A 26046-nucleotide genomic window follows, 5' to 3' on the forward strand; every position below is an offset into this window, starting at 1 on the left:
GTTCACTAAACTTGTTACTCTTTCAGTATTTTCCATGACCAGCTGAGTCTTAGAAATGATAACAAGAAGGGTTCAGGGTCAACATAAGGTCTACATACCTTGCACCTGTTAAGTTTATTAGTTTGGTCATTTCTGTGAGGTACATATGTAGTTATGGAAACAGGAAGTTAAGCTGCACAGGTGCTTTAGTTTTCAGGCTAACACATGACTGATATGGAGAACTAATTCCCTGAACAGCAAAATCTGAGGGATATAGTTCATTATTTAACAAGGAATTTTGATGCAGAACAAGAAAAGTAAAGTTATCTAAATTTCAGGTTATTTTATTTCCTCTTTGACTTTTAGTTTTTGATAAAATTTATAAAATTTTATAACTTGGATATTTCCAGTTTTTAATGACTTATTGGTAATATCTTACCACAGTATTTTGTTTACTTTTAATATTTGACATTATTATTTTTACGATATCTTCTCAAAAAATTAAAGTTAGAAAAAGTATCTTTCAAATGTGATCTACATTAAAGTGACCATAACAATTGTTTTTGTTATTCTGTCAAAATATTTTTTTTATTTTTTTTTTATTCAGAATATTGAATTAAAATATTCATTAATGATGTCACATTGTGCTCACAGCTTGATCTGATGGAGACAAGGTTACGCCGCATTTTCTACCTCTACTTGTTATGGATTGGTCAAGTAGAACTGCTTAACAAAGAACTGGGAATGACCGTAGACATCCACATGGTAAGTCATATTGACCACACATCTGTATACAGACTGACCACACACTTTCCTGATAAAATTGACCACACACATCCATAACAAATGGCCACACGCAATCCTATTAACACTGTCCACATGCATCTATGTTTAGGCTAACCGCACACATATAGACTGACCACACACATCCATATATAGACTGACCACACAAATCCATGTATAGACTGACCACACACATCCATTTATAATATTTGACTAATCCTTTTGCTTAACAGGCAGAAAATATGTTTAAACTGAAAACACATTTCCAATGTGTGTTTGTCACTTTAACTATACAAATATATAGTACAATTAGAATTTTAGTATGTCATGTTTCAGAGAGATAAAAACTGCTATAGATCTGTTAATTTGCAAAACTTTGTGTGAAATTATTTAGTCTGAATCTGTGGACATGTAATGCTATATATATGATGCTGTCATATTTAAAATCTGAAATCATTAAGATCTTCCTGATTTTCATTTTTATCGCACTCCTCTATTGGTGCTCTAAACTTATATCAGATTTCCTGATTTTTCCAGCATCACTTAAATCTATTCTTACATGAAATTAAGGTTCGAGCATTTATCACCTCCGACGGTAAATTATACCAAATGTTCATCACTCTGACTGTAAAAAAGTTCTTTCTTTTAGATAATAAAGTCTGTTGTGGGTATATCTTAGCTGAGTGGCCTTTAATTTTGTTGCTGTTTCTTTCCGTTACATTGTTCCACATTTTTATAAACATACAGGCCTCGCTGTCGTATATGCCCTGTATTGTCTTGAATGTTTCGATCATATCCGTGATGCATGTGTCGTATGTGAGGACTCATTCAACTGTCATCTCATCTCTCCTGATCTGTACTTACTTTTGATTTTGTTACAGACCATTCTCACGAATATCCAGGGTAACAAGGCAGCTTGTTCGGAACTAAACAAGGTGTTTGACCTTTCGCATGGCTTTAAAACGACCGGCATCAACAGTTGTTTAGCACACAGCCTGGCACTGTCGGCTGGACAAGATATGAAGACGATCAGCATGGACAGATTCCAAATGATGTACCAATTCTTACAAAAGCTGGACTTCAGGAAAAACGGTCTCAAAGAACTCTCCAATGATTTCCTGGGGAGATTCACCAAGTTGGAAGAATTGGATCTGAGCGAAAATCAACTTCAGGTTTTACCAAAAGGTTTTTCAAACACAATATGGCTATCTCATCTCAACATCAGTAAAAATCAAATCTCTCAACTTCCTGATGATCTGTCCGCCCTGAAGGATGTTCTAACTTTCCTGGACATTTCCGATAATCCCTTCAAAGAAATTCCCAAAGTGGTTTGGACTCTTGTATCCCTCAAAACACTCCATGCAGACAATATCGGGAAAATTGGAAATCTTGAAGCCATCGTCAACATGAAGGATTTGACCGAGCTCTCCTTGGCATCCAATTTGATCACCACTATCCCAGAATCCTTTGGACAACTGGCCTTGACATATCTCAACCTCTCTGGAATTCCCTGGTTTCCAGATCTTGTAACTGGAAAGTCTCGACCAACATTCAAGACGTTCAAGTCTATTCTGAACCAGTACACAGTGTTTGGAGCTATGCTAGATGAAAAGGTATGTTAACTCGGATCCCACAGCTGGTGTATCGTGGCGTCCCTCATCTGTTGTATCATAGCTATATATATATAGTCTGTCTGTCAAAACTGTCTTTAAACAAATTCTTCTTCTGAATGACTGATTATGACCGGAAGCTCCCTAGGTGGTGGGGATTAAAAATTGTACAAATGGTTGGGCTGACAACACAGGGGAATAAGGGGCAAGGCCAAAAGGAGATAATTTGGCCATATTGCTTTAAACATCTTCTTCAGAACTATGTGAGATGTATATTTGGTTGGAAGCATTCTTAGAAGGTGTGGATTCAAAATTGAACAAAAGGGACTGACAGCTCTGCCTTTGAGACCCTGGGATCTGAGGGATGTGGCAAAATAGGGTCTTTTTCATTTAATACTGTTAATTTCTTTAAATTCAGGAACAAAACTTCAAGCTTTTCTTTTGAATACAGGAACAGTTTGAGTTGTTCAGTAAGGTGGACAAAGACGCTTCGGGGACCCTGGAGAAGGAGGAACTTCTGGAGATGAACACACTCCTGTTTAGCATGTACCCGAGGTTCGGAGTCAAGGATCTGGCTTACCCTGCCAGTAAGTCGATGCTGAGGGAAAACATCAGTACACCTGGGCCTGTATTCATGAAACCATTCTCATGTTAAAGCATGGATTTTGTCCTCAAGTCTAATTTCTTGTTTCGGTTATATATTTTTTTGAAGATATATTTTTTTGTCAATGATTTTGAAATAATTTGAAGAGACTTAAAGCCGAAACTGTTTTCAATGTGTACACCTGACTTTTTGAACTCTGACATGATTTAAGCGAGGTACAAAAAAAAGGTTAGAGCACAGAATCCTGCTTGAACATAATCATGGTTTCATGAATACCAGCCCTAGACCTGCAATATTAAATCCTACAAAGGGTTCAACGAAATTCAAATAGCATTTAAATCACCATTTTGTTTGTGAATAATTACTGAATCCAGGAGATATTCACTGCAGTTTTAACTTTTGCCTCTTCTTTGCCCACCTGAATGAAGATGAATTGTAGAAAATGAATAGTAACATTTAATGGGCAAATTTATCAACATCGGATAAATAAATATTTTCACAATGAAATGTGAACAATTGACTTCGGCAAAAGCTTCCGAATGTACAGTGTTTTCACAACTGTTATTCAGGCAGTTAATATTTATGAGGATTTCAGTTCATTATTAACTTCTTTAAGTTATCAACATTCACTTTTGCTGTGTATTTGAAATCCATGAAGGGTGCCACATCTATTTCAATAATATACTGTGAAATCACTAGTTTTCATGGGTTTATCCACTAATTCAAAGGTCCACAAAGTAATTACAAGTTTGAGTTAAAGCTACTCTCTGTTTATGGGGGTACTCATAATCCACAAATTCATGTAACCTACAAAATGGTGTTTTTTCAGGAAACCACAAAATTTGGGCCCTCCCAAAAAATATCTGATTTAACAGTATGCACAATACTCCGTATATTCACAATGGTGTACCATAATTTCTTTGTTTGCTCTGTTATGTTGCTTGGACACCATACAATAGAGACTAAGGTGTTGCTTTTCTGGCAACATCAACATTCAGTTTTTGCATTTAAGTTAGTTTTGAAAGTATAAGTAAAAATGTACTTGACCAACCAAACTAGGGCCATAGATGCATCATCAAATGCTGGATGCGGCCTACATGTACCTTGTCAGCATCTCCATCAACATTAAGTTTTTGCGTTTAAGTTAGTTTCTCTGCAACTATAGGTGCTAAACCAACCAAACTTGACATGTGAAATTGAATTGATTGTCAAAGCGGAGCACAGGCGAGACATGTCAATCTGAATGGCTTGTTATGAGGTATAGCTTTAGTGTGCTCACATTTGCTCACTCCCAAAGAATGCCCATTAGTTATATGCTGGTATATAATAGCTACTTGAGAGAACCAAACTTTGAACTTGATCTTTAACTCATTCACCCTGAAATTTCATAATGAACTATTCCAACTTTTGAATTGGAAGAGTTCAAATGTGTCTTCAGGGGTCAATGAGTTTTGTTTATAGTTGAAATGTATACAGTTATATTTACATTCTGTATGCTTAGACCCATTGACAAAAATTACATTCATAAATGCATAACACAGGTGTTCATAGAATCTCAGCACGTGGGAACTGATAGTAACCTGATCACACTGCGTAGTAATACACTACAAAAACTACTCACTCGGAACGACCGACCTAGATGCTTAATTCTTACATCTTAAAATATTATTGAACTGTGCTTTGTGAAATATCCACGTATTCACGTGTCCTGTGCTACAAATAAACATTGAATATGGAACTACATTTTGTTGTGTTATTGTTGTTGACGGTTGCTAAGATCTCTCACGATAGTGTCACATTTCCCCGCGAAAAAACACTGTTCTCGCCACTGCGTTGCACCCGTGTATAAGCAGGAACAAACCCTGTTTATTTGTTTTATTCGTTGTTATATCGATCCACTGAAAGGATTCGTCAATGTAAATATAAGGAATGATATTTATTTTTTCAACATTTATGAGGTCATAACAACAATGGGTTTTTGGACATATTTTACATGAATCGCTAACGCGATTCATTCAATATGTCCATAAACCCATTGTTGTTATGACCTCATAAATGTTGAAAAAATAAAAATCATTCCTTAAATACAATCTTTGATTTCACATTTATCATAAAGTATTCTTCAAATCTTATAGTTTTATTTAAATACTTTGCCATATTGCTCGACCACTGTATCAGATCGTCCACAGAGGGCAAATTTAAATGAAATAAATGTATAGCCTACAGGCAATATGCAAGAAATTACAGTTACCATAGAAATATTTCATCAGAAGTATCCATGAATGTAAAATTTACATATAAAAGATTTTGTATAATATATAGAGTGATCTGGTTTGCAGCTGGAGGTGTTCCTGGTGTCATTTGTAAGCTGACTAGTCTGGAGCGACTGGAGTTGTCCTTCCATGGCTTGAAGCAGGTGCCTGACGAGATCAAGAACTTAAAAGCTCTGACGAGTCTGGATGTGTCCAATAATCCCTACCTGGAGAGCATCAGCAGCAGTGTGGGAGAACTCCCTATGAAAGGTTATTCAAATTAAATTGAAAGTGAAAGTAATTCAGGCCTTCATNCACCCCCACCCCCACAACCCCTTCCCAAAAGAAAATACAAAAACACTAAAGAAATTCAGTTATGGCCTGCTCATCTCTTCAAGCGACATTCTGGTTTTGAATACTATTTAAATTAACATTGATATATAACCATGGCTCCTGAACATTTTTATTTGTCTCCCTAAGGTAAGGGTCAGCTGTCCTGTTGATTCATCCTCAGTTTAATCTATTTTCAAGTAGCTTTGATGGCTGCTAACATTTCTCTATCTAGCAATGCATTGTTTGAAACAAAATTATTTTCAGCCTAGTTGTATAAAAATGGTTATGAATCTTTCAGGCACGGTAGTCGGTAGGACGACAGGCTCGTGACCGAAGGAAGGGTTGAGGGTTTGAGTCACGGCACAGTTGTGTGTTGTATCTTTGAGCAAGATACTTTACTCCGCTTGTTCCAGTCCATTTAGCTGTAAATGAGTACATGGTTGGGCAGTGCTAGCATTGTAGAATGCTAGCTGTGAGCGCTGAAATGGCAACACCGGCTGTAATGCTCCCTAGGGAGTTGAGAAAGATATTGGCTGGTTGCAAAGGCCCTATAACCACAAATAATAATTTGTAAACCACTTTGAGATGACCTACAAACTGGGTTGTGATAAAGCGGTAGATAAGAACCTCAAATTATTATTATTATTATTATTTATTATTTTCAGAAATCAACCTCAAATACTGTCCAACTTTGAAGACACCACCAAAGGAAGTTGTGGCTCGGGGTTTCAACGCCGTATTCGGATACCTTAAACGCCTGTTGTCTGGTTCTGTCCAATGCAGACGAACTAAGCTCATGATGGTTGGGCTTGGTGGGGCAGGAAAAACAAGGTAAAGATATTTATATGTTAATATAAGATTTAACTGTCCTTATCTTGAATTGTTAATTTATACATCGTTTTAACTTTCCATGGCCTTCCGACCATTTATAATATTTTGCTGTTTGTTTCCAGTCTGGTACGCTCTTTGACAGCTTCTAGAGCCGTTTATAACCAGGACTACGGAGAACAAATCACAGACGGCATCAGTATCACAGATTGGACAGTCGACACGAAAAACAAGGACGAATCGCTGACGTTTAACGTGTGGGATTTCGCAGGACAGACCGTCTACTACAACACTCATCAGGTGCGTCCTTTATCGTAAATTTAATCAAGGTCATAAACCAAGTCAAAAGATTTTTCAAGTAACAGAAGATGACTTTTTTTCTGGTTTGGAAACCCTGATGTATATCTTTTTATTTCAATACAGATTTTTTTTTTACAAGGCTTATAATAATTACTTTCCATATTTGAAGAACTATTAATAGAGCTTACCATATATAAGTGTGGGGGATATGGAAATTACACCCAAAGTTGTAGAATAAGGGTAAGAACTTGGGGATACCATTTTTTAGTTTTATGCCCTAGATTAAAAAAAATGACTTTTCCCCCCCTACATTTTACCTGGGATTTTGATAAAACTGGCAATGCATGACATGGTGAATTCGAAATTAAAAACAGTAAAATTTCTTTATAACAATCAAATTGCTAAAGATTCACTGTTCGTTGCCATTATTTTAACCTTTTTAATCATTAAACATGCAGTTGATATATTTTGAAATAAAATTTTGTGAGGGCGAGTTTTCTCTGGCCCTACTCTATACCATATCCACTGATGAACCTTTTGAAAAACCCTAATCAAATTCAAATATGCAAAACAAGAATGTTTAAGAATGGCTTATTTCCAGGAGGCTATGTTTGTTGATGATTGTATTTTGTAGTTAAATATTTTTGTGTAAGATATATTTTTTTGTTGTTCAAAATGGTAATTTAATGATGTCACATGTCAAGTTTAAATGACAACATTTTTCATCACACTAGCCAACAGAGTACCAAACGAATTGGGCAGATTGTACTGAACAGCCAATCTTATGTTGATAGAAATAAATGTGGCTGTTGATTAGGAGACACGGTAGTCTTGTGGTAGGACGCCATGCTCATGAGCGAAGGGTTGCGAGTTCGCATCACGGCTCGGCACTGTGTTGTATCTTTGAGTAAGATACTTAACTCCGCTTGTTCCAGTCTACTCAGCTGTAAATGAAGACATGGATGGGCAGTGCTAGAATTGTAGAATGCTATAGCTAGCTGTGAGTGCCGAATGGCACCACCGGCTGTATGCTCCCCAGGAAGTTGAGAAAAATATTCGCTGGTTGCAAAGGCCGTTTAACCATGGATAATAATTTGTGTACCGCTTTGAGACGACCTACAAACTAGGTTGTGATAAAGCAGTATATAAGAACCTTGAATTATTATTATTATCCTTTAAACTCTTTAATATACCCTAATCATTATATTTTGTTGGGATTTTAATTTTGACAAGGTAATTTTTATCACTTATTCATAGGTCCACAAAGTGATTACAAGACATAGTTCGACTGAAAGCTTTTCTTAATTTGAATTGGTACATGTAATCCACAAATTCATGTACCTGCGAAATGGTATTTTTCCTGAAACAACAAAATTTGGGTCCCAAGAAAATATCTTACTTCACAGTAATCCCTTTATTTTATTTCTTTTTTACAGTTTTTCCTGTCTAATCGGGCAGTGTATCTGCTCTTGTGGAACATTCGACTCGGATTTGAGCATGCAGGATTGGATTTCTGGCTTAACTCAGTCGTTTGTCACGCTCCGAAAGCTCCCATCATTATTGTCGGAACACACTGTGATAAGGTATGGGTTCAACATTTGATAATTGTTTGCTATAGAGCTCGGGTATAGCAGTTACTAAATTCATAAATTTTTGTTTCCATCAACATTTTATTGATATCCAAGTGAAATATTTATTTGCAGATTAAATTTTTTGGATGGAAAATTTTCTATCTTGTACAATAATAATCTTAAGCAATTAAATTACCAGATGTTACTGTATTTATTCTGCAATAAGCCCAGTGGGCCAACCCAAATCTAAATCAAATCCAGGGGGCTTGTTAATGCACAATGAAATTATATTTGCTTGCATTTTTGCTGCATTTTTTTTTTTTTGTCATATATATGGTTGGGCGGGCTTATTACCAGGCATGGGCTTATTAGCTGATAAATGCGAATATGCCATTACACCGTGCAAAGCAATTATATTTAATGATGGTCTTTGTTTCACTATTTCGTCTTTGCGTATTGCAGAGTTATCTTCTCTTGTGAGCAGGTATTGATTGTTACGTCACTTGTTTGTGAGAGTAACGTCTTCAATTTTTGAGAAAACGACGTAATTTTCTCACTCAAACCAATGCCGTAACAATCAATACCTGCTCCCAAGAGAGGATAACTCTGCAATACGCAAAGACAGAATAATGTCAATCTGAACATATTCTGTGAAGTCATGTTATTTGTTTTTCTATGTGAAAAGTACAAAAATATACCTGGTAAATGAAATTGGATAAAAATGCTGAAAAATTGATCAAGGTTTTACCTGACATAAGCATTTAATTATTATGCAGAATTAGTGACAAAACTGTAAATCTTTATATTTCAGTTTAACTTGTACAATTATTTTGATATACATGTATTAAAAACTATACTATTATTTTTAAAGGTTGAGAAGTCAAAGATTCCTCAGGATGAACTGAAGCGGAAATATCCTCAAATTGCCGGCTTCTTTTTTGTCAGCTCCTTCACAGGAGAGGTAAGTTAATAGGTATAAAATTCAAGGGAGACAATTGAAGAAGAGATAAGTTATTGTACATACTATCCAACCTAAATATGTGTTTAAAAATGCTGTTCTGTAAGTCAATAATTGATAACATTGTGATGACTGTTTTACATAGATTCAAATATACTGTAAGTTGGGATAGTTTCATCGCAGTTCAATTTCTGCATTTCTCACCCTCTGTTATGGGGGCAAAGGATGAGTGTCTATAAGGCCCTTTTTTTGAAACCCACTTTGTTGATGACGAGTGCACTAACCAATGTACCAACCGAACCAATCACGAGCGCCCTCAATGCAACAGATCATTCTTTTTAACCCTTTCACCACCGTAGACCATAATGAACTAATTCCCATAAATGCATGGTAGAGTCTACTAAAGTTATACCTAGGGGTGAAATGGTTAATTATGTTCTTATAAAGTGATACTGATTTTTTACGGTTTCAGGGTATTCAAGATTTGAAGACATTCCTCGTAAATTTGACCCTGCAGCAGAAGTACATGGGAGAAAGGATCCCAGAGGCCTGGCTGACACTAGAGCAAAGGGTCATTCAGTATGTACCTGTATTGACTGTAAGAAAATAATGTAAAGCTGGAATGCATGATGGACTGTTTAGGACAGATAACCATCTATAAGAAAACATTTGATTACCACCTTATTTTCAGCGACAGAACATGTTCAATGGTTCCAACTGTACTTCCAATGTAAGAGTGCCTCTTTAAGAAGTGAAACCTAATTCTACTCTGACACAGGCCAGCTTCAGCCAAATCCTGTAATATGCAGTAAAACTTAATTTTACTCTGACACAGGCCAGCTTCAACCAAATCCTGTAATATACAGTAAAACCCAATTTTACTCTGACACAGGGCAGCTTCAACCAAATCCTGTAATATACAGTGAAACCTTTTTTTACTCTGACACAGGTCAGCTTCAACCAAATCCTGTAATATACAGTAAAACCTAATCTTACTCTGACACAGGCCAGCTTCAACCAAATCCTGTAATATACAGTGAAACCTAATTTTACTCTGACACAGACCAGCTTTATCCAAATCCTATAATATACAGTGAAACCTTATTTTACTCTGACACAGGCCAGCTTCAACCAAATCCTGTAATATACAGTAAAACCTAATCTTACTCTGACACAGGCCAGCTTCAATCAAATCCCGTAATATACAGTAAAACTTAATTTTACTCTGACACAGGCCAGCTTCTACCAAATCCTGTAATATACAGTAAAACCTAATTTTCTGACACCTGATTAAAGCAACATCCTTTAACTTGCTATGAAACCTGACTTTATGGACACCTGCTTTTATTGACTTCTCCAACATATCCAGTAATATTCAACATGATCTGGCTAGCTTTAAATGTCCTACATTGTAGTTTAACCCTGATTAAGCTGAAACCTAATCCTGTAATTATCAAACTATATTATTTAGCCCACTTGGAACATGTAGCTCTAAAATCAGCATTTATTTTAATAACATTTTTAGCCAAATTTTTAATAAAGTCTTTTCTTTGTAGAAAAAGGAAAGAAGAGAAAATAGATTTGATGAAGTGGAAAGGGGTAGAGGATGTTGCTTCGCATTGTGGAATTGTGGATGGCCAAGAGGTATAAATGTCAAGATGAAAACTTCCTTTTAGGTGTCATTGATCTCCTTCTATACTTACTTTTAGTTTACATGCTTATATGTCAACACAAATCAATTTGGTGACAAGCAGAAAATGCACCAAGCATTGCCCTAAGATAAACAATTAATATCTATACAATTCTTATAATGGCCTTAAAAAATAAGGTCTGAAACATATTATTTCTGACAATGCTGTCAGTCAGAATTCAACATGGCAGCTAGCTATGTATAAAGGAGTTCAAATACAGTTCAACACTTTAGAACTTGTGACAAATGGTGATTGTTTAAAATCATTAATATAGAATTATTTTGATTTGAAGTATTTTGTATTTGTTGTCAAAAGTTGTTTTTTCCTTGATTTTTATTTTTGGTGTTAAACAGCTTGTACAAGCTGTGCATTTCCTTCATGACCTCGGGTCACTACAGTTCTTCAACACTGAATTCCTGCGTGGCTATGTCGTCATCTATCCCCAGTGGATTGTCGACGTCATGGCGTGTATTGTGACTGTCCATGCAGGACCCACACAGGTATTTTCAACCTTAACTTTGTTTGTAAAGTATGTCCATAAAATTCATTACATACTTAAATGAACATAATTCCAAAATATTAAATATATATATATTCTTTTAAATCACTTGAATATTGTATAAAAAATAATGCGTAGGCAAATACTCACTTGTATAACAATGGGATTATGAAATAAAATGCAAAAAAAAATCCAACAAATATTTTTCACATTGTGTTAACTTCCAAAGCATAGAGTTACCTCCCTTAGCATAGAGTCCTATTACTTTTTAATCACTTTAATTTGTTGAATACAAAATAATGCATAGGCATATACTTACTTGTATAAAATTGGGATTATGAAATAAAATGAAAAAGAATTTCCAACATTGATTATCTTCCTTTACATAATGTTAACTTCCTAAGCATAGAGTTACCTCCGGATCCCCTAGCATATATTTACCTACCTGGTATAGAGTTACCTCCCTTGGTATAGAGTTATCTCCCTTGTTATAGGATGGAAAGCTGTTCCATAAGGACATGGCTGAGATTTGGAAGGCATATCCTGAAGAATTCCACCCATGGCTGCTGCGACTCACGGAGGAGTTTGACTTGACATTTCCTCTGGTGGATGAGCCAGCTAATCTCGTCCCCTGTCTGTTGCCAAACACCGAACAGAAGGTATTCTTATTCATTCCTCTTTGCAAGGCACATATTCACACAAATAGTTTATGACTTCAGCATGTTTTGTAGATTAGCTTTACATATGTTCTACATGTTTCACTTTTATACCGATCAGTTATGTCGTTTTGTTTTTGTTTTTTTATTTTTTGTAATTTTCGTTTTATTATTGCTGGAAGTGGATATCCCTACAAGATTGATTGTTGGTTATCGTGTTTATGTAACTCTTGTTAGCATTGTAACATGGCGTCATAATTGGAAGATTGACCATTGAAATAGCATCCAGGATGTTACCCACTAGTGGGTAACCAAAACAATGTTCCAACTTCTAGCCGGTTGATCCAATGATGATGATTCAGGAGCCAGGAAACATATGGTGGCTGTGGACGATAAAAATATCCAAGATTTTAAAAAGTTCCAGGTGTGCTAGCTGTCATAGCTATTATAGTGACCTTTCAACCATATCATACAGTTATGATTACTCATTATCAAGGATTAATGTTTAAATGCATATTGTAAACATGAGATGAACTACAATGGTATAGATCATGTTTAGGAGTTATAAAACGAAAAACCCTGAACAGCCTTTTATGCCCCTGCCACAAAATGGGGGGGGGGGCAATATAATGTTGCCCATGTCCGTCGCATCCTGTCCTGTCGCGTCACCTACCGTCCCATCCATGAGCGGGGCATTTATGTCTTGCAGACATTTTCTAGTTTAAAATAATATTTTAACTCATTCACCCCTGAAATTTCTTGAATGGACTATTCCAACCTTTGAATTGGAAGAGTTCAAATGTGTCTTCAATAGTGAATGAGTTAAGAGCCTTATGTATTCAGTATCAGTAATGTCCCACCCTAGGGCTTCAGGTTTTGTTAGGATTACCACCAACAGAACTTAATTAAAACTTAAAAAGAAAATTTTAAGGCTGGGAATTTTATGGATAGACAAAGGGATTTTTTTCTGAGCCTGGCATCCATTAGACTTGTTTTCCTTAAAAAGTCATAATGAAAATATAATCATCATCAGTAAAGCTGAATTCACAAAAACAGGAATAATAATAATTTGAGGTTCTTATATACCGCTTTATCACAACCTAGTTTGTAGGTCGTCTCAAAGCGGTTCACAAATTATTATCCGTGGTTATAGGGCCTTTGCAACGAGCCAATATATTTTATCAACTTCCTGGGGAGCATACAGCCGGTGCTGCCATTTCGGCACTCACAGCTAGCATTCAACAATTCTAGCACTGCCCAACCACGTACTCATTTACAGCTGAGTAGACTGGAACAAGCGGAGTAAAGTATCTTGCATAAATATAAAATACAGTGCCATGCTGTGACTCGTATCCACAACCCTGCGGTCACGAGACCGGCATCCTACCACTAGACTACATGACAATATGCTATTTTATTTTCTGTTTTCAGTACAATTGGCCTGTTATTGAGGAAGGATCTAACATCAAGGAGGGAAAGATGATCTATAGCTTTGAGTACCTGCCTGCTGGTCTCTTCAACAGGGCCCAGGTGAGATAAGGCTATTTTTAAATGCTCTGTAAATCTTATATTCATAAAAGCAATGGAATAAAATACATTAAAGTTTAATCATTGCCACAATATGCAAATCAAAAAATTTATGAAAAGAAAGAAACAGTTTTAACATCACAGATTAATTTACATAGTAATGATTTACATGAATGTAATTTTACTATAGGTGAGACTGCATCAGTTTGCTGAGAATGGAATTCTTTGGAAGAAAGGCATGTTTCTAAAGAAGAATGACCACATCGCTGTGGTGCTTCAGGACAGGTAAGTGATCTCTTAATCTGAGGAGGCCAGCACTGAACACATAATCTCAAAGTAGGGGCTGGGATGGGGTTCTTACAGGACAATGATATAGCTTGCATATATTGGCAATTCTTCAGAACTGTGACAGATATGGGTGGGCTTATTACCATGTATGAGCTCTTTGCAGGATGAATCGTATAGCAGGCCCATGACTTCAAGCTGACTGGTCACATCAAAGTTTCTATCGGAATTCAAGGAACCAAAAAGAGTCTTGTCACCTCAACGTTTTAAGAGGAGTTCATGGATCTGGACCCCCTTAATATAAGAGACGGATCTCTTTTAGGCCTTGAATTCCTCTCAAAACTTTGAGGTGACTGGTCTCTTTTGGGTCTCTGAATTCTCTTTAAAATGTTTTAGGTGACCAGTATCTTTTGAGTCAATGAATTCCCCTTAAAACTTTGAGGTGACTGGTCTCTTTGGGTCCTTGAATTCCCCTTAACACTTTTTAGGTGACCAGTGTCTTTTCAGTCAATGAATTCCCCTCCAAATACTTTGGTTACTGATCTCTTTAGGTCAATTAATTGCTCTAGGTGCCTGGTCTCTTTTAGGTCAATGAATTGCTCTTAAAACTTTGAGGTGACTGGTCTCTTTTAGGTCAATGAATTGCTCTTAAAACATTGAGGTTCCTGGTCTATTTTAGGTCAATGAATTGCTCTAGGCGCCTGGTCTCTTATAGGTCAATGAATTGCTCTTAAAACTTTGAGGTGACTGGTCTCTTTTAGGTAAATGAATTGCTCTTAAAACTTTGAGGTGCCTGGTCTCTTTAGGTCAATTAATTGCTCTAGGTGCCTGGTCTCTTTTAGGTCAATTAATTGCTCTTAAAACTTTGAGGTGCCTGGTCTCTTTAGGTCAATTAATTGCTCTTAAAACTTTGAGGTGCCTGGTCTCTTTTAGGTCAATGAATTGCTCTTAAAACATTGAGGTGCCTGGTCTATTTTAGGTCAATGAATTGCTCTAGGTGCCTGGTCTCTTATAGGTCAATGAATTGCTCTTAAAACTTTGAGGTGCCTGGTCTCTTTAGGTCAATTAATTGCTCTTAAAACTTTTAGGTGACCAGTGTCTTTTGAGTCAATGAATTCCCCTCAAAATACTTTGGTTACTGATCTCTTTAGGTCAATGTATTGCTCTTAAAACGTTGAGGTGCCTGATCTCTTTTAGGTCAATGAAGTGCTCTTAAAACTTTGAGGTGCCTGATCTCTTTTAGGTCAACAAAGTGCTCTTAAAACTTTGAGGTGCCTGATCTCTTTTAGGTCAATGAATTGCTCTTAAAACTTTGAGGTGCCTGATCTCTTTTAGGTCAATGAAGTGCTCTTAAAACTTTTAGGTGCCTGATCTCTTTTAGGTCAATGTATTGCTCTTAAAACTTTGAGGTGCCTGATCTCTTTTAGGTCAATGAATTGCTCTTAAAACTTTGAGGTGCCTGATCTCTTTTAGGTCAATGAAGTGCTCTTTAAACTTTGAGGTGCCTGATCTCTTTAGGTCAATTAATTGCTCTAGGTGCCTGGTCTCTTTTAGGTCAATGAAGTGCTCTTAAAACTTTGAGGTGCCTGGTCTCTTTAGGTCAATTAATTGCTCTAGGTGCCTGGTCTCTTTTAGGTCAATGAATTGCTCTTAAAACTTTGAGGTGCCTGATCTCTTTTAGGTCAATGAATTGCTCTTAAAACATTGAGGTGCCTGGTCTCTTTTAGGTCAATGAATTGCTCTAGGTGCCTGGTCTCTTTTAGGTCAATGAATTGCTCTTAAAACTTTGAGGTGCCTGATCTCTTTTAGGTCAATGTATTGCTCTTAAAACATTGAGGTGATCAGTATCTATAAGGTCAATGAATTCCTTTTTAAAACTTTCAAGTTACTGGCCTCTTTTAGGTCAATGCATTCCTGTTTAGACTTTAAGCTGACTTAATCTGTCTCCTTTGGGTCCAGTAGAAACTTTGAGGATTGCCTATAATATGCTTTTGTTAAATGGCAAAGGATTACTAATGTAAAGTTGTATGAACTAGCTGTAACTTGTGTTTATATGTAAATTGTGATGATATATTTTTTTTTACTCAGTGCTGGTAGTGTCCTGGTCAAGGCCCAAGGGTTCCGTCCCGAGAACATAATCTTCCTGGTCCACGAAGTGTTCGAGACGCTGATTACAGATGCCTATAGTGGAGTCCAGTATGACTTTCGCATCCCTTGTATGGAGTGTATGAACATGGTGAGCTGATTGGTTGCTGGCTTCAGAATATGTGATTCACACAATATTTGATTAACTCCTTCAAAAAGACGCAAACCTTGAAAAGCCCCTTGCACTACGTACTTGTGATGCCAAATTAGCCTTCGGAATCTTTGAAATATCTGATGGAAGCCTTCGAAAAAACGTAGTTTTGAGTAGTAGTTTGCATATATAATGCAAACCTCAATGATAAAAACCTTGAATTTGTGATTGATTTAGCATTAATATCCCTTGAATTTCTGTTGAAAGCCTTGAAAATAAAACATTGACAATTATTTTTAATGATTGTTGGTATAGATATATCTATATATATAACACAAGAGACTATAGAAATGGCACAATTATTGTTACAAAAGCATTAGTGGTACATTGTATAATGTTTCCTGATATTTTGTCTTGCCACCACAAAGTAGCGGAAGCGAAACTAAGGTGTTGCTTTTCAGGCGACGGTGTCAATATTAAGTTTTTGCGTTTAAATAAGTTTCACTGAAAGTATAAGTGCTTAAGACCAACCAAACTTGGACCATAGATGAATCTTAGGTAGTACATCTCAACCCATGCATCAAATGCTGTATGCGGCCTACCTTTTATGGTCCATTGACTTTGTCAGCATCTCCATCAACATTAAGTTTTTGTGTTTATGTTAGTTTCTCTGATATGTGCATTGATGGTCAATGATGTACATTATCAATATACACATATACACGATTCAATAGTTGAAACTTTATTTATTTTTCAACAATTATGAAACAAAATCTATAAACTTGTATTATAATCATGCTTTTTGACCCAAATGGTAGCCCCGGAGTACTGTAAACTCATTAGTTTGGGGCGATGACCCCTTACATATACCTTTTCATATTCGATCCGGAAATCAAACCCTGGCAATCTTGGTTAAAAGGGAATGCATCACTCATCATACTGTCATATATTTCCCCATCCCAAGTCCTAATTATCATCTTTTACATGCATTAAGAAACAACAAGTTATCTTAAATATTACTAAAAAAACGCATTGGTGAAAAATGTTGATGAAATTTTGGAAAAGACTTCATTTCATCATGACCTTATAGCAATAATTTTTAATTGCATATGTTTAATTTATCCTGGGAAAATTTTTGTCCAGCCATTGTACATGACGTTGTGAAGGAATGCTAGACTTAATTATTGACGACTTTTCTCTAACAGCATCTCAGCGAGCCGAGTATGTTTTCCGCAACCAAGATACATCGAGCGGCCGAGCTTAAGGCACCGTTCCTGCAGTGCGACAATCTCTTTCATGTCTTGTCCATCTCAGAACTACAGAGTAAGTACATTTAGGCCAAACAAAAATATGTATGTTTCAGGTACCCCCACCAACCCTTTAACTTTTTACCTCTGACCTAACAATTTTATCTCACTCGAATACACTCCGTCCAGTGTTGGGATACCTTATCCTCCGGATGCAAAGAAATTGATGGACAAACAAACAAGGCAATTATATATAAATTCTCTCTACTTCATAGGCAGGTATCGAAACCATTTTTAAATACCACATTGTTATTCAAAAGATCTAAAAAAATGTTTGATACTTTTTGTAATGTTTTAAATCAGCCCCAATCCCTCAAAAAAAAGTATAAAAATAAATCCCAACCTGCCTACCCTCTTTTTCTCAGTCATGTTACCCGAAACATACCTTTTTTGGCCTAGAATAATTAAACATCAATCATTATTTTTAATAATAGGCATCTGAGTGTAACACATTTAACTCATATATGTCCGTCCTGTCTTCTTCCAATTCAGTGTCAACACTTCTTGAATACCTTAATATCTGAATGGAATTGGATCAGACTTCATACAAATCTCAAGTATAAGAATACCCTAATTGAGTTCATATTTTAGACTTCAAAGGTCAAGGCCAAGGTCAAAATTATTCTTTTTAGAAATTTGGCAAACAGTGACACTAATTTGCATGGAAATAGGAAAAATTATGTCTTACAGACATTTTGTAGTTTTACTTGAATCTGCATCTGAAAATACAATGCATAGTATGATCCTGTCTTAAAAACCAGACACAGAATTAGCAGAAAACCTGTATTAGACAGATATATGTGTAGATGACAGTAATTTTTAAACTTCATCTGAAAAAAAAATTAAAAAAAAAATCTTACCTTCTTGTTTCATTTTTTCATCATTTCGTCATTGTTTGTCTTCTTAAAATTATCTTTTGAACTTCAAAATAGTAAATAATTGTGCATTTAGTTTGGTTATTTGATCTTTTTAATAGATGCCCTGCCCCCAGACAGAAATGTTGACCTTGACAATCACTTGCGTCGAAGTGTCCAGGAGCTCCAAGACCTTGGAGAAGGAGTCAAAGTCAACATGCTTTTCTGCTACAGCAAGAGAAACATCCCGTCCCTGCAGGACGAGGGCAAATGTGTCCATCCGGGGACCATCATGGAAGACTTGAGAGCCGCTGGATATAATGTGTAAGTTTGATCAAGCAACTCGGTGTAAGATATAGGACAGGTCCAGTATTTATGGATGGGATAATTTTCCTGAGTATGCATAAATCCTAATATATATCTTGATGATGACACAGGTCCAGTATAAAAAAAAAAATCTATCAGACCAAAAATAGGTTATGGATAGACTTTTAAATGCATTCTAAATTAAAGATTCACAGGGGCTAAAAAGTTTTAAAAATTTCTGGCAAGTTTTTCTTAAGAACTACAAGGCCTGGAGTCATGATATTTGGCATAAAACTTAATTTTAGCCTTTAAAAAAACCTGATTTTAAATATCGGGATCCACACAACATTAGACTAAGTCTTTGCGTCCCCTCAAGGTTGAATCTGTGGCTTATTGATGCTAATATATTTTTATCACATAATGTACTGTTATCCAGTGAACATACCCATGTCATATCTTTTTGCGTATTAACCCATGTAATATGACCTATGCAGCCCTGTGATTGGTTGTAAGTTTTAATTGTTTCGATTGTGACTTCACGCCTTGGACAAGTACATGACGTCACAGACTTACGCACTGGAGTCAAAATGGCGGCTCATTTTACATTTCAAGGCCAATGGCTCGCTAAATTGAAAAATTCTAAGACTTGTTTCATAAATCTCATATGAAATGGATTCTCATGTAAGATCCTATATATATTATCTATCTTCCATCATTGCTGTTAAATAGAAATAGTTGTTTTCATTTTCTTGTGTTAAAGAGGGCATTTATATATTCATTTAATACATGTTTAGGTGTTGCTTGGAAATATGAAGCCCACTGAAATAAGACCGGTAATTTGAAGCTGAACCCTTGTTATTACCTCCATAATACCAGTTTAGTTAATAATATGGTACAAGTATCAGTAAGTGTTTGTGTCTATTTTCAGGGCTTTCTGTGATAATCCGGAGACTGCGGACATGTCAGCACTTACTCTCACCATGAAATCAGCAAAGGTTTGTGATTGATTTTAAAGTTAAATTCAGTCATTTTAAGTGAATTTATCGATAAAGGATCTATGAAGATCCTCTTTACGGGACTCAAAATCATAACACTGAAATATTGAACAATATAGTTGAATGTGACTTTTCCTGGATCATTAATGTATCTCAGATCTATAATTATATCTATTAGGTGTTCCAGGTTCTCCCAATCAAGTGTTAACAGTCAATGCTAATACCATTTTCCAGAAGATTGTTCCATATTCTTACAATTTGATGCTCAACAAGTTTGGTTGTTCTTTTAGTCAGGAAAGATTAGCTTGTTAATTACCCCGTAACGGAGGTCGATCAGCCATAAGCTTGTTAATTACCCCGTAACGGAGGTCGATCAGCCATAAGCTTGTTAATTACCCCGTAACGGAGGTCGATCAGCCATAAGCTTGCGCAAACTGATCAGGTGCTATTCAAATGCCACATGTGCTTTTGTTTACAAACATACCAGACTTACTGTCGGTGGAGTTGTGACTGAAATAATAGGATGGGAGAAAGTAATCATCCCTGCATTGAGGTAGTCCAAATTATTCTAACGTTTTATCGACTTTTTTCATATCTGTCTGTCTTTAATCGACGACAGACCGATATGAAAAAGTCGATAAAGCGTCAGAATAATTCGGACTAGCCTTGAGGGTGTAACATAGAAATCTCCAACTATAACCATTTCAAAGACTAAATAGACTATACAGCCTTAAGTATCATCCCTGAGGTTGGAGATTTGTTGTCACACCATCAAGGTATAGGAGAAGATTATATTAGTCAATTCCAGATGTACAGTAAGCAAACTCAGGAAATCTATCTCATCCATAAATGCTGACACAAATGACTTGACCTTAAGGACTTGAAATCTAGTGTTCAATTTTTTTTTTACTGTATGTTTTTGTTTTCTGATTCTGAAACTGATAATGCTTTGTCTTGATAAATTTCATAAGCTTAATCATGCCACCAAATATGAGCTGTTTATGTCAAAGTGCTTTCAGAGACTTCTTCAAATATATTTTTTCGATATGTTATAGGTGGTTTTGATTGGAATGTCCGATGAACTGTGTGAAACAGAGGCCTGTCGCAACATCATTATCTTTGTGAAGGAAACCCTGCGTAAACCCATTGTGCTTGTAGCTCTCGGCAAAGGGCTGAAGTGGAAGGATTCAAACATTTACATCACCTTGAATGATGAGGTAATGGTTATTGAAAGCTAGCTTTTAAATTAAAAAATATCTAATAATAATGAACCATATTTACTTTACAACAATTATGAAACAAGTTCTATCAACTTAAATTAATGTTGGCCTAGATGTTAGCGTTGGGGAGGGGGGGGAGAGTCTTATATTAGATGAAACCAGGATACCTGGATAAAACTCACATTGTAGGGCAGCTGACCCTATTCCTTTCACCTCTAATTGGGGAATTGAACCAAGTTATTGCTGTTGAAATTAAAATTTGTCAAATCTGCTAAATAAATAGTATGAAGGAAAAGAATTCTTAATACGTGAAAACTTTAGCCCTTTTTAAAGGTTTTAAAACTCATTTTCATGCACATCGGAGTGGCCTCGCTGGCCAAGTGGTTAAAGCATCTGACATTCTGCTATCATTAGCCCTCCACCACTGAATCGCTAGTTCGAGGCCTACGTGGGGCAGTCGCCAGATACTGGCCGTATGTCGGTAGTTTTTCTCCAGGAACTCCGGCTTTCCTCTACCACCAAATCCTGTCACGTCCTTAAATGACCATAGTTGTTGATAGGACGTAAACCACAAACAAACCAAACCTAACAATTAAAGCATGCACATCTGTTCTGTTTCTAGATGTAAGTAGTCGTAGAAAATATTTGAACCATTTTGTTATGACTTTCAATTTAACAGGTATACATAAAAATGACGGACCCAAAACTCTACCAAAACAAGTTTGCTGAATTGAAAGAAGCCATACAGAGGAAAGTCCTTAAAAAGGCAGTGGTATGTATTCAAAGCCACAGATTTTTAGTTCCAGTAGCAGATTCATTAAAGCAAATACTAAAAGTGGTTTTGTTTGTACATTTTCGGTATATTCACATGTGCAATTATTAGAATTACATTCACATGAAAATTATTGCAAGCATATCGTACAAAAAAAATAGTAGCAGAAAAATATGGATTTGCATTGAGTTATTCATTCAAAATGACACAAAGCCTTGGTGTCAAGCGTGACATCGTTAGAACAATTCTATTTCAAAATACGTTACCACAGTCATTATAATGCATATTTCAACCCTACTTGGCTCTTTACATATGTAAAATAAAGATTTTTTCCCCCCTGGAGAACCCCTGGAGAAATCCACCAATCAGACGGCAGTATTCACACACGTGATCAGAAACGAAGCCATGCTTCCCACTTCATAATTCCTTCAGCCTTCCGTGTTAATGGACGTGTTACTGGTTCATACTACGCTCTTTGGGGTTACAACTGCTACTGGCGTTTTTTGTCCTGAGATAATACTGTATCCCTTATATACTATTACTTATTTTTGTTTTAATTTGAGCATTTTGCTAAATGTTGCGCCGCTTTGCGACCAGGCTCCGGCCACGTGTTCGGGTTGTTTACGTTTTCGTTGAGATGGAGACTCCTCCTTCTCAAAGGCTCTGTCCCGGGGGTCATTTTTTTGAGGCTTCCGACCCCCACCCTTCCTGTCTGAGCTGTCGGTCTTGCTCTCTGGAGCAGCCCTGCAACATTTGCCATCCCTGGCAGCCGACACCTGTCGGTGGTTCTCCCCGCCCGTGTGGGCGTGCAGGTAAGTCGGGTAGCAGGGGTAGGGGTGGGGTGAGGGCTAAGGCTAAGCCTAAGTCCTCGGATAATACCAGGGGGAATTCAACCTCTATTGGCGAGTCTTCCCTGGGGTTTGTTTCTGCAGGTTCGGCCCGTACTGGGGCCGTTGTTTAGCAGTTTGTTTCATTGGACCCGGACCTTTCTCTCATCCCCCCTTCTGTTTTGTCGGTCACCACGGTGGCTAGGGGACAAGGGGGCGGCCTTCTCTCCCCATTTGTGTTGGGAGGCAGGTGGCCCAACATTCCATTTGTAATGTTAAACAGGCCAGCCATGTTGTGTCTGCGGACGCTTCTTTCGGTAGCCTCCTGCCGGTCCGCTCCACTCCTGAGGGTGTTGTTGTCTGAGACCGGCCCCCAGCAGTTTTGTCTGCTCCCGGGGTTCCCTGCATCCCTGATGTAGCCCCTGGCATGGTGATAGCGTCTAGCATGCCGTCCACCACTGTGCAGCAATTGCTGCCCGGTCTGGTGGTTAGTGATGCCTTGGCCTCTCTAGCCTCAATTTTACAGTGGTGTGAGCACTGGTGTAAAACCTATGCTCCCAGCTCTATTCCTTGTGCCTCCTCCCCAGGTTTCCTATGGTAGTTGCAGCGCGGCTGCGTTTCGCTTTGCCGGTGCACGCTGCTACCCTGGTGGGGCTGGTTTTACTGGTCCTACAGGTTTTGGCCCTGCTGTATGTCAGTCTGGGTGGAGTTGGTCAGGTCAGCCAGGTGTGGCTTATGGCGGCGGGTGTGTAGGTGGCACTAGGTTCCCTACCCTGCCCCCCCCCCTCCCAAACCGGTCCTGCCTCCAGTTTCGGGCATCCGGTTTGTGGCTCTGTTCCAGGGCCCTCCCTGGTTTATCCCACCTATTCGCAGGGTGGGAATGGAGCGCATTGGGGTCAACAGGCTCCTTTTTATGCGGCGCCCCAACCACCGACCGCCTATGGGCAGTCTTGGGGTTTCTCCCATCAGGGGGCTTTTCCGTGCGCTCCGCCTCCACCCCAGGGTGGTATGCGGTTCCAGCCTGGATACCCACCTCCATCCGCCACCGAGCCGTTCTCATATGCGTTCGCGCTCCCGACCAGCTTCTGCTGCCGGTTCTGTCAGGCAGAGACCGCGCGATGCTAAGGCTGCTGGTTGTGCTGGGTTGTCTCGAGCTCCTATTTTGGAGTTCAAGTCTACCAGTAACTTCCGGTGTCCTGCGTCGACACCTATCTTGCAGCAGGTTCCAGGGTCTCTTGATCCTGCTCCTGCTTGCTCTCGGGAACTATCGCTTACTCCGATAGTTTCTTCGGGTAGGTCACAGTCTCTCCCCTCCTCGCACCCCTCCCCTGAGGGTTATGTTGATGGAGGTGGATTTGGCGGGTGCCTCTCCTGGTGATGAGAGGGATGTTCTTCGGGGCTCTCCCGGTTGCTCCAATTTCATGGAGACTCGGGATGGGGATAGAGTCGGCAATTTTTCTGACTCTGACTTGGAGTCGTTGGAATCGTCTGGGTTGGACTTGGAAGGCCCTTCTGATGTTTCCCAATCCCGGCCCCGAGATGCTGATTTGTTGCCTCCAGAGGTTTCTGCTTTGTTTCACACTCTACATGCGGAAGTTATGAAGCTTCTGGGGGATGGGGTTTGCCCACTCCCTTCCACGGATTCGGCCGTCCCGGAGCGCGGTTTGCCCCTTCAGAGCATGTTGCCTCCCCTAGCATCTGCCTCCTCGGCCTCTGCTAGGTCTCTTGTGGAGGGACGAAGCTCAGGTCAACGCATTGTTAAAGCAGAAGGTGAGCAAGGCTCGCAAGCTTTTTTCCATTCTGCTTTACAGGTCGTGGTTGCTGATATCACAGATTTAGCTGCAGATACGTACCGCATCCATGACCTACTCTTAGCCCCTAATTCTGTTTCCCTTGAGAGGGATCTGGATAAGTGGCCGAGATGCTGTGTTGACCAGGTTGTGATGGGGCCTAGAGAGCACTCCAAGTTGGAGCATCTTCTTAGGCTGGCTCTCCATGTTCTGTCCTATGCAGACTGGTTTACTTCTGCGTTGCTTGCTGCGAGTTGCAAGTCGGTGGAGCAGCTCCCCACCAAGGTTGGACTGATGGAGCGCCTTAGCCAGGCAATTTGCAAGGCACATCTTGATGCGATGGCCTTACTGTCAGCGGCCATGTCACACCTTGTTGTTGCCCGCCAGTCAGCGATTCCTATCGGGCTACCCTTTTGGAGGCTCCCTTGACTGGCGAGGGGTTCCCATAGGGGTCGTGGGAAAGCGAAATGTTCCAGAGGTAGGAAGGGTTCCTGACTCTTCCTTGCCCTTGGTAACTCCTTGTCCACTGTCTGTCGCGGCTTCCATGCACTTAAGCGCCGGAGGCTCCGCTGGTGTGGTTTGGGAAGGGCTAGATTGGCCTTCTGGACTTGCCAGTCGGCGGTCGGCTGTCCAATTTCGTCCCTCAGTGGAAGGAAATCACATCAGACAGTTGGGCCCTTGGGGTTGTGTCCAAGGGTCTCTGCATCCTGCTTCTTCGGGATCCTCCTCTGGCGCGAGAGCCCATCGTTTTCCCTTCTCCTTCCGATCCGGGAAAGGTGGACGCTCTCAGGTCAGAGGTTCAGGCCATGATCGCGAAGGGCGCGAACAAGGAACTTACACCGGACCGGTGGTCTACAGGGTTTTACTCCCGGGTCTTCCTCGTGAAGAAGAAGTCCGGTGCCTGGAGGCCTATTATCAACCTCAGTACGTTCAACACGTACGTCGATTCCCTGCACTTCCAGATGGAAATGCCACGAAGCATCATTGTGTCCGTGCGTCCAGGGATGTGGGCTACGTCCATCAATCTGAAGGATGCTTACTTTCACATCCCTGTCAGGAGGTCGGCCAGGAAGTTCCTCAGGTTCACTTACGAGCAGAAGGTTTACCAGTTTCGCGCTATGCCTTTCGACTTCACTACGGCCCCCAAGTTGTTGCAGGTGGTGGTGGGGCACCTCCACAGTCTCGGGGCATATGCACACATCTACTTGGACGACTCTCGTTGCTGCAAGTGGATCCAGTTATCCTGTCCCGGAGCACAAGGTCGGTTCTTGGCGTTCTGTGCCGCCTAGGGTTCATCCCTTCCAGGGAGAAGTCAGAGGTTCTCCCCTCCCAGGATTTTGTTTTCCTCGGTTATCAGTTCAGAACCAGCTTCCAAGTTCAAGAAGGCCTCTCTGTTGGTATCCGTTCTGGTCAGCGGGGAGCGGATTCAGGTTCGATGGTTCCTTCGGTTCCTCTGTTACCTGAATTCACTGGCGGATGTGGTTTCTTTGGGTCGGCTTCACATCCGCCCGCTCCAGCTGTTCCTTCTGTAAGTTTAGTCTCCGGTGTCTCGGCAGTGGGATGTGTACATTCCTCTGCTGGAGTCGGTGAAGGAATCAGCTCAGTGGTGGACTCTCGAGAGCATTGTCTTGGCAGGAGTTCCTCTGGTTCGAGCATCTCCTTCTATGAGCCTTTACACCGACGCGTCCATGACCGGATGGGGTGCATACCTTTCCGGTCAGACATCAGCGGGGGTGTGGTCGGGGGAGCAGCTTTCAGAACACATCAATGTTCTGGAGATGTGGGCTGTTCTGTTGGCCCTTTGGGGCCTCCGACCTCACGGTGAGGCACCTTCCAGGTCGTCTAAATGTTCTGGCCGAAACT

General features: G+C 39.2%; 1 protein-coding gene across 4 annotated transcripts in view; it reads left to right on the forward strand.

The window, feature by feature from the left end:
• LOC110440494 overlaps positions 1 to 26046 on the forward strand; it is a 91553-nt gene that overhangs the window by 43439 nt on the left and 22068 nt on the right. For all 4 annotated transcript variants that reach the window (XM_021483607.1, XM_021483609.1, XM_021483608.1 and 1 more), the window contains 20 exons: positions 634 to 744; positions 1644 to 2375; positions 2824 to 2959; positions 5316 to 5498; positions 6227 to 6392; positions 6515 to 6689; positions 8126 to 8272; positions 9132 to 9221; positions 9691 to 9797; positions 10775 to 10862; positions 11263 to 11409; positions 11903 to 12067; positions 13496 to 13594; positions 13782 to 13876; positions 15965 to 16112; positions 17318 to 17435; positions 18396 to 18597; positions 19508 to 19574; positions 20630 to 20791; positions 21474 to 21566. In XM_021483607.1, the coding sequence (XP_021339282.1) occupies positions 634 to 744; positions 1644 to 2375; positions 2824 to 2959; positions 5316 to 5498; positions 6227 to 6392; positions 6515 to 6689; positions 8126 to 8272; positions 9132 to 9221; positions 9691 to 9797; positions 10775 to 10862; positions 11263 to 11409; positions 11903 to 12067; positions 13496 to 13594; positions 13782 to 13876; positions 15965 to 16112; positions 17318 to 17435; positions 18396 to 18597; positions 19508 to 19574; positions 20630 to 20791; positions 21474 to 21566 (3231 nt within the window). The remainder of the gene's footprint in view (positions 1 to 633; positions 745 to 1643; positions 2376 to 2823; positions 2960 to 5315; positions 5499 to 6226; positions 6393 to 6514; positions 6690 to 8125; positions 8273 to 9131; positions 9222 to 9690; positions 9798 to 10774; positions 10863 to 11262; positions 11410 to 11902; positions 12068 to 13495; positions 13595 to 13781; positions 13877 to 15964; positions 16113 to 17317; positions 17436 to 18395; positions 18598 to 19507; positions 19575 to 20629; positions 20792 to 21473; positions 21567 to 26046) is intronic.

This window comes from Mizuhopecten yessoensis, unplaced genomic scaffold, assembly GCF_002113885.1.
Source record: "Mizuhopecten yessoensis strain PY_sf001 unplaced genomic scaffold, ASM211388v2 scaffold11183, whole genome shotgun sequence".
Classification (NCBI taxonomy): domain Eukaryota; kingdom Metazoa; phylum Mollusca; class Bivalvia; order Pectinida; family Pectinidae; genus Mizuhopecten; species Mizuhopecten yessoensis.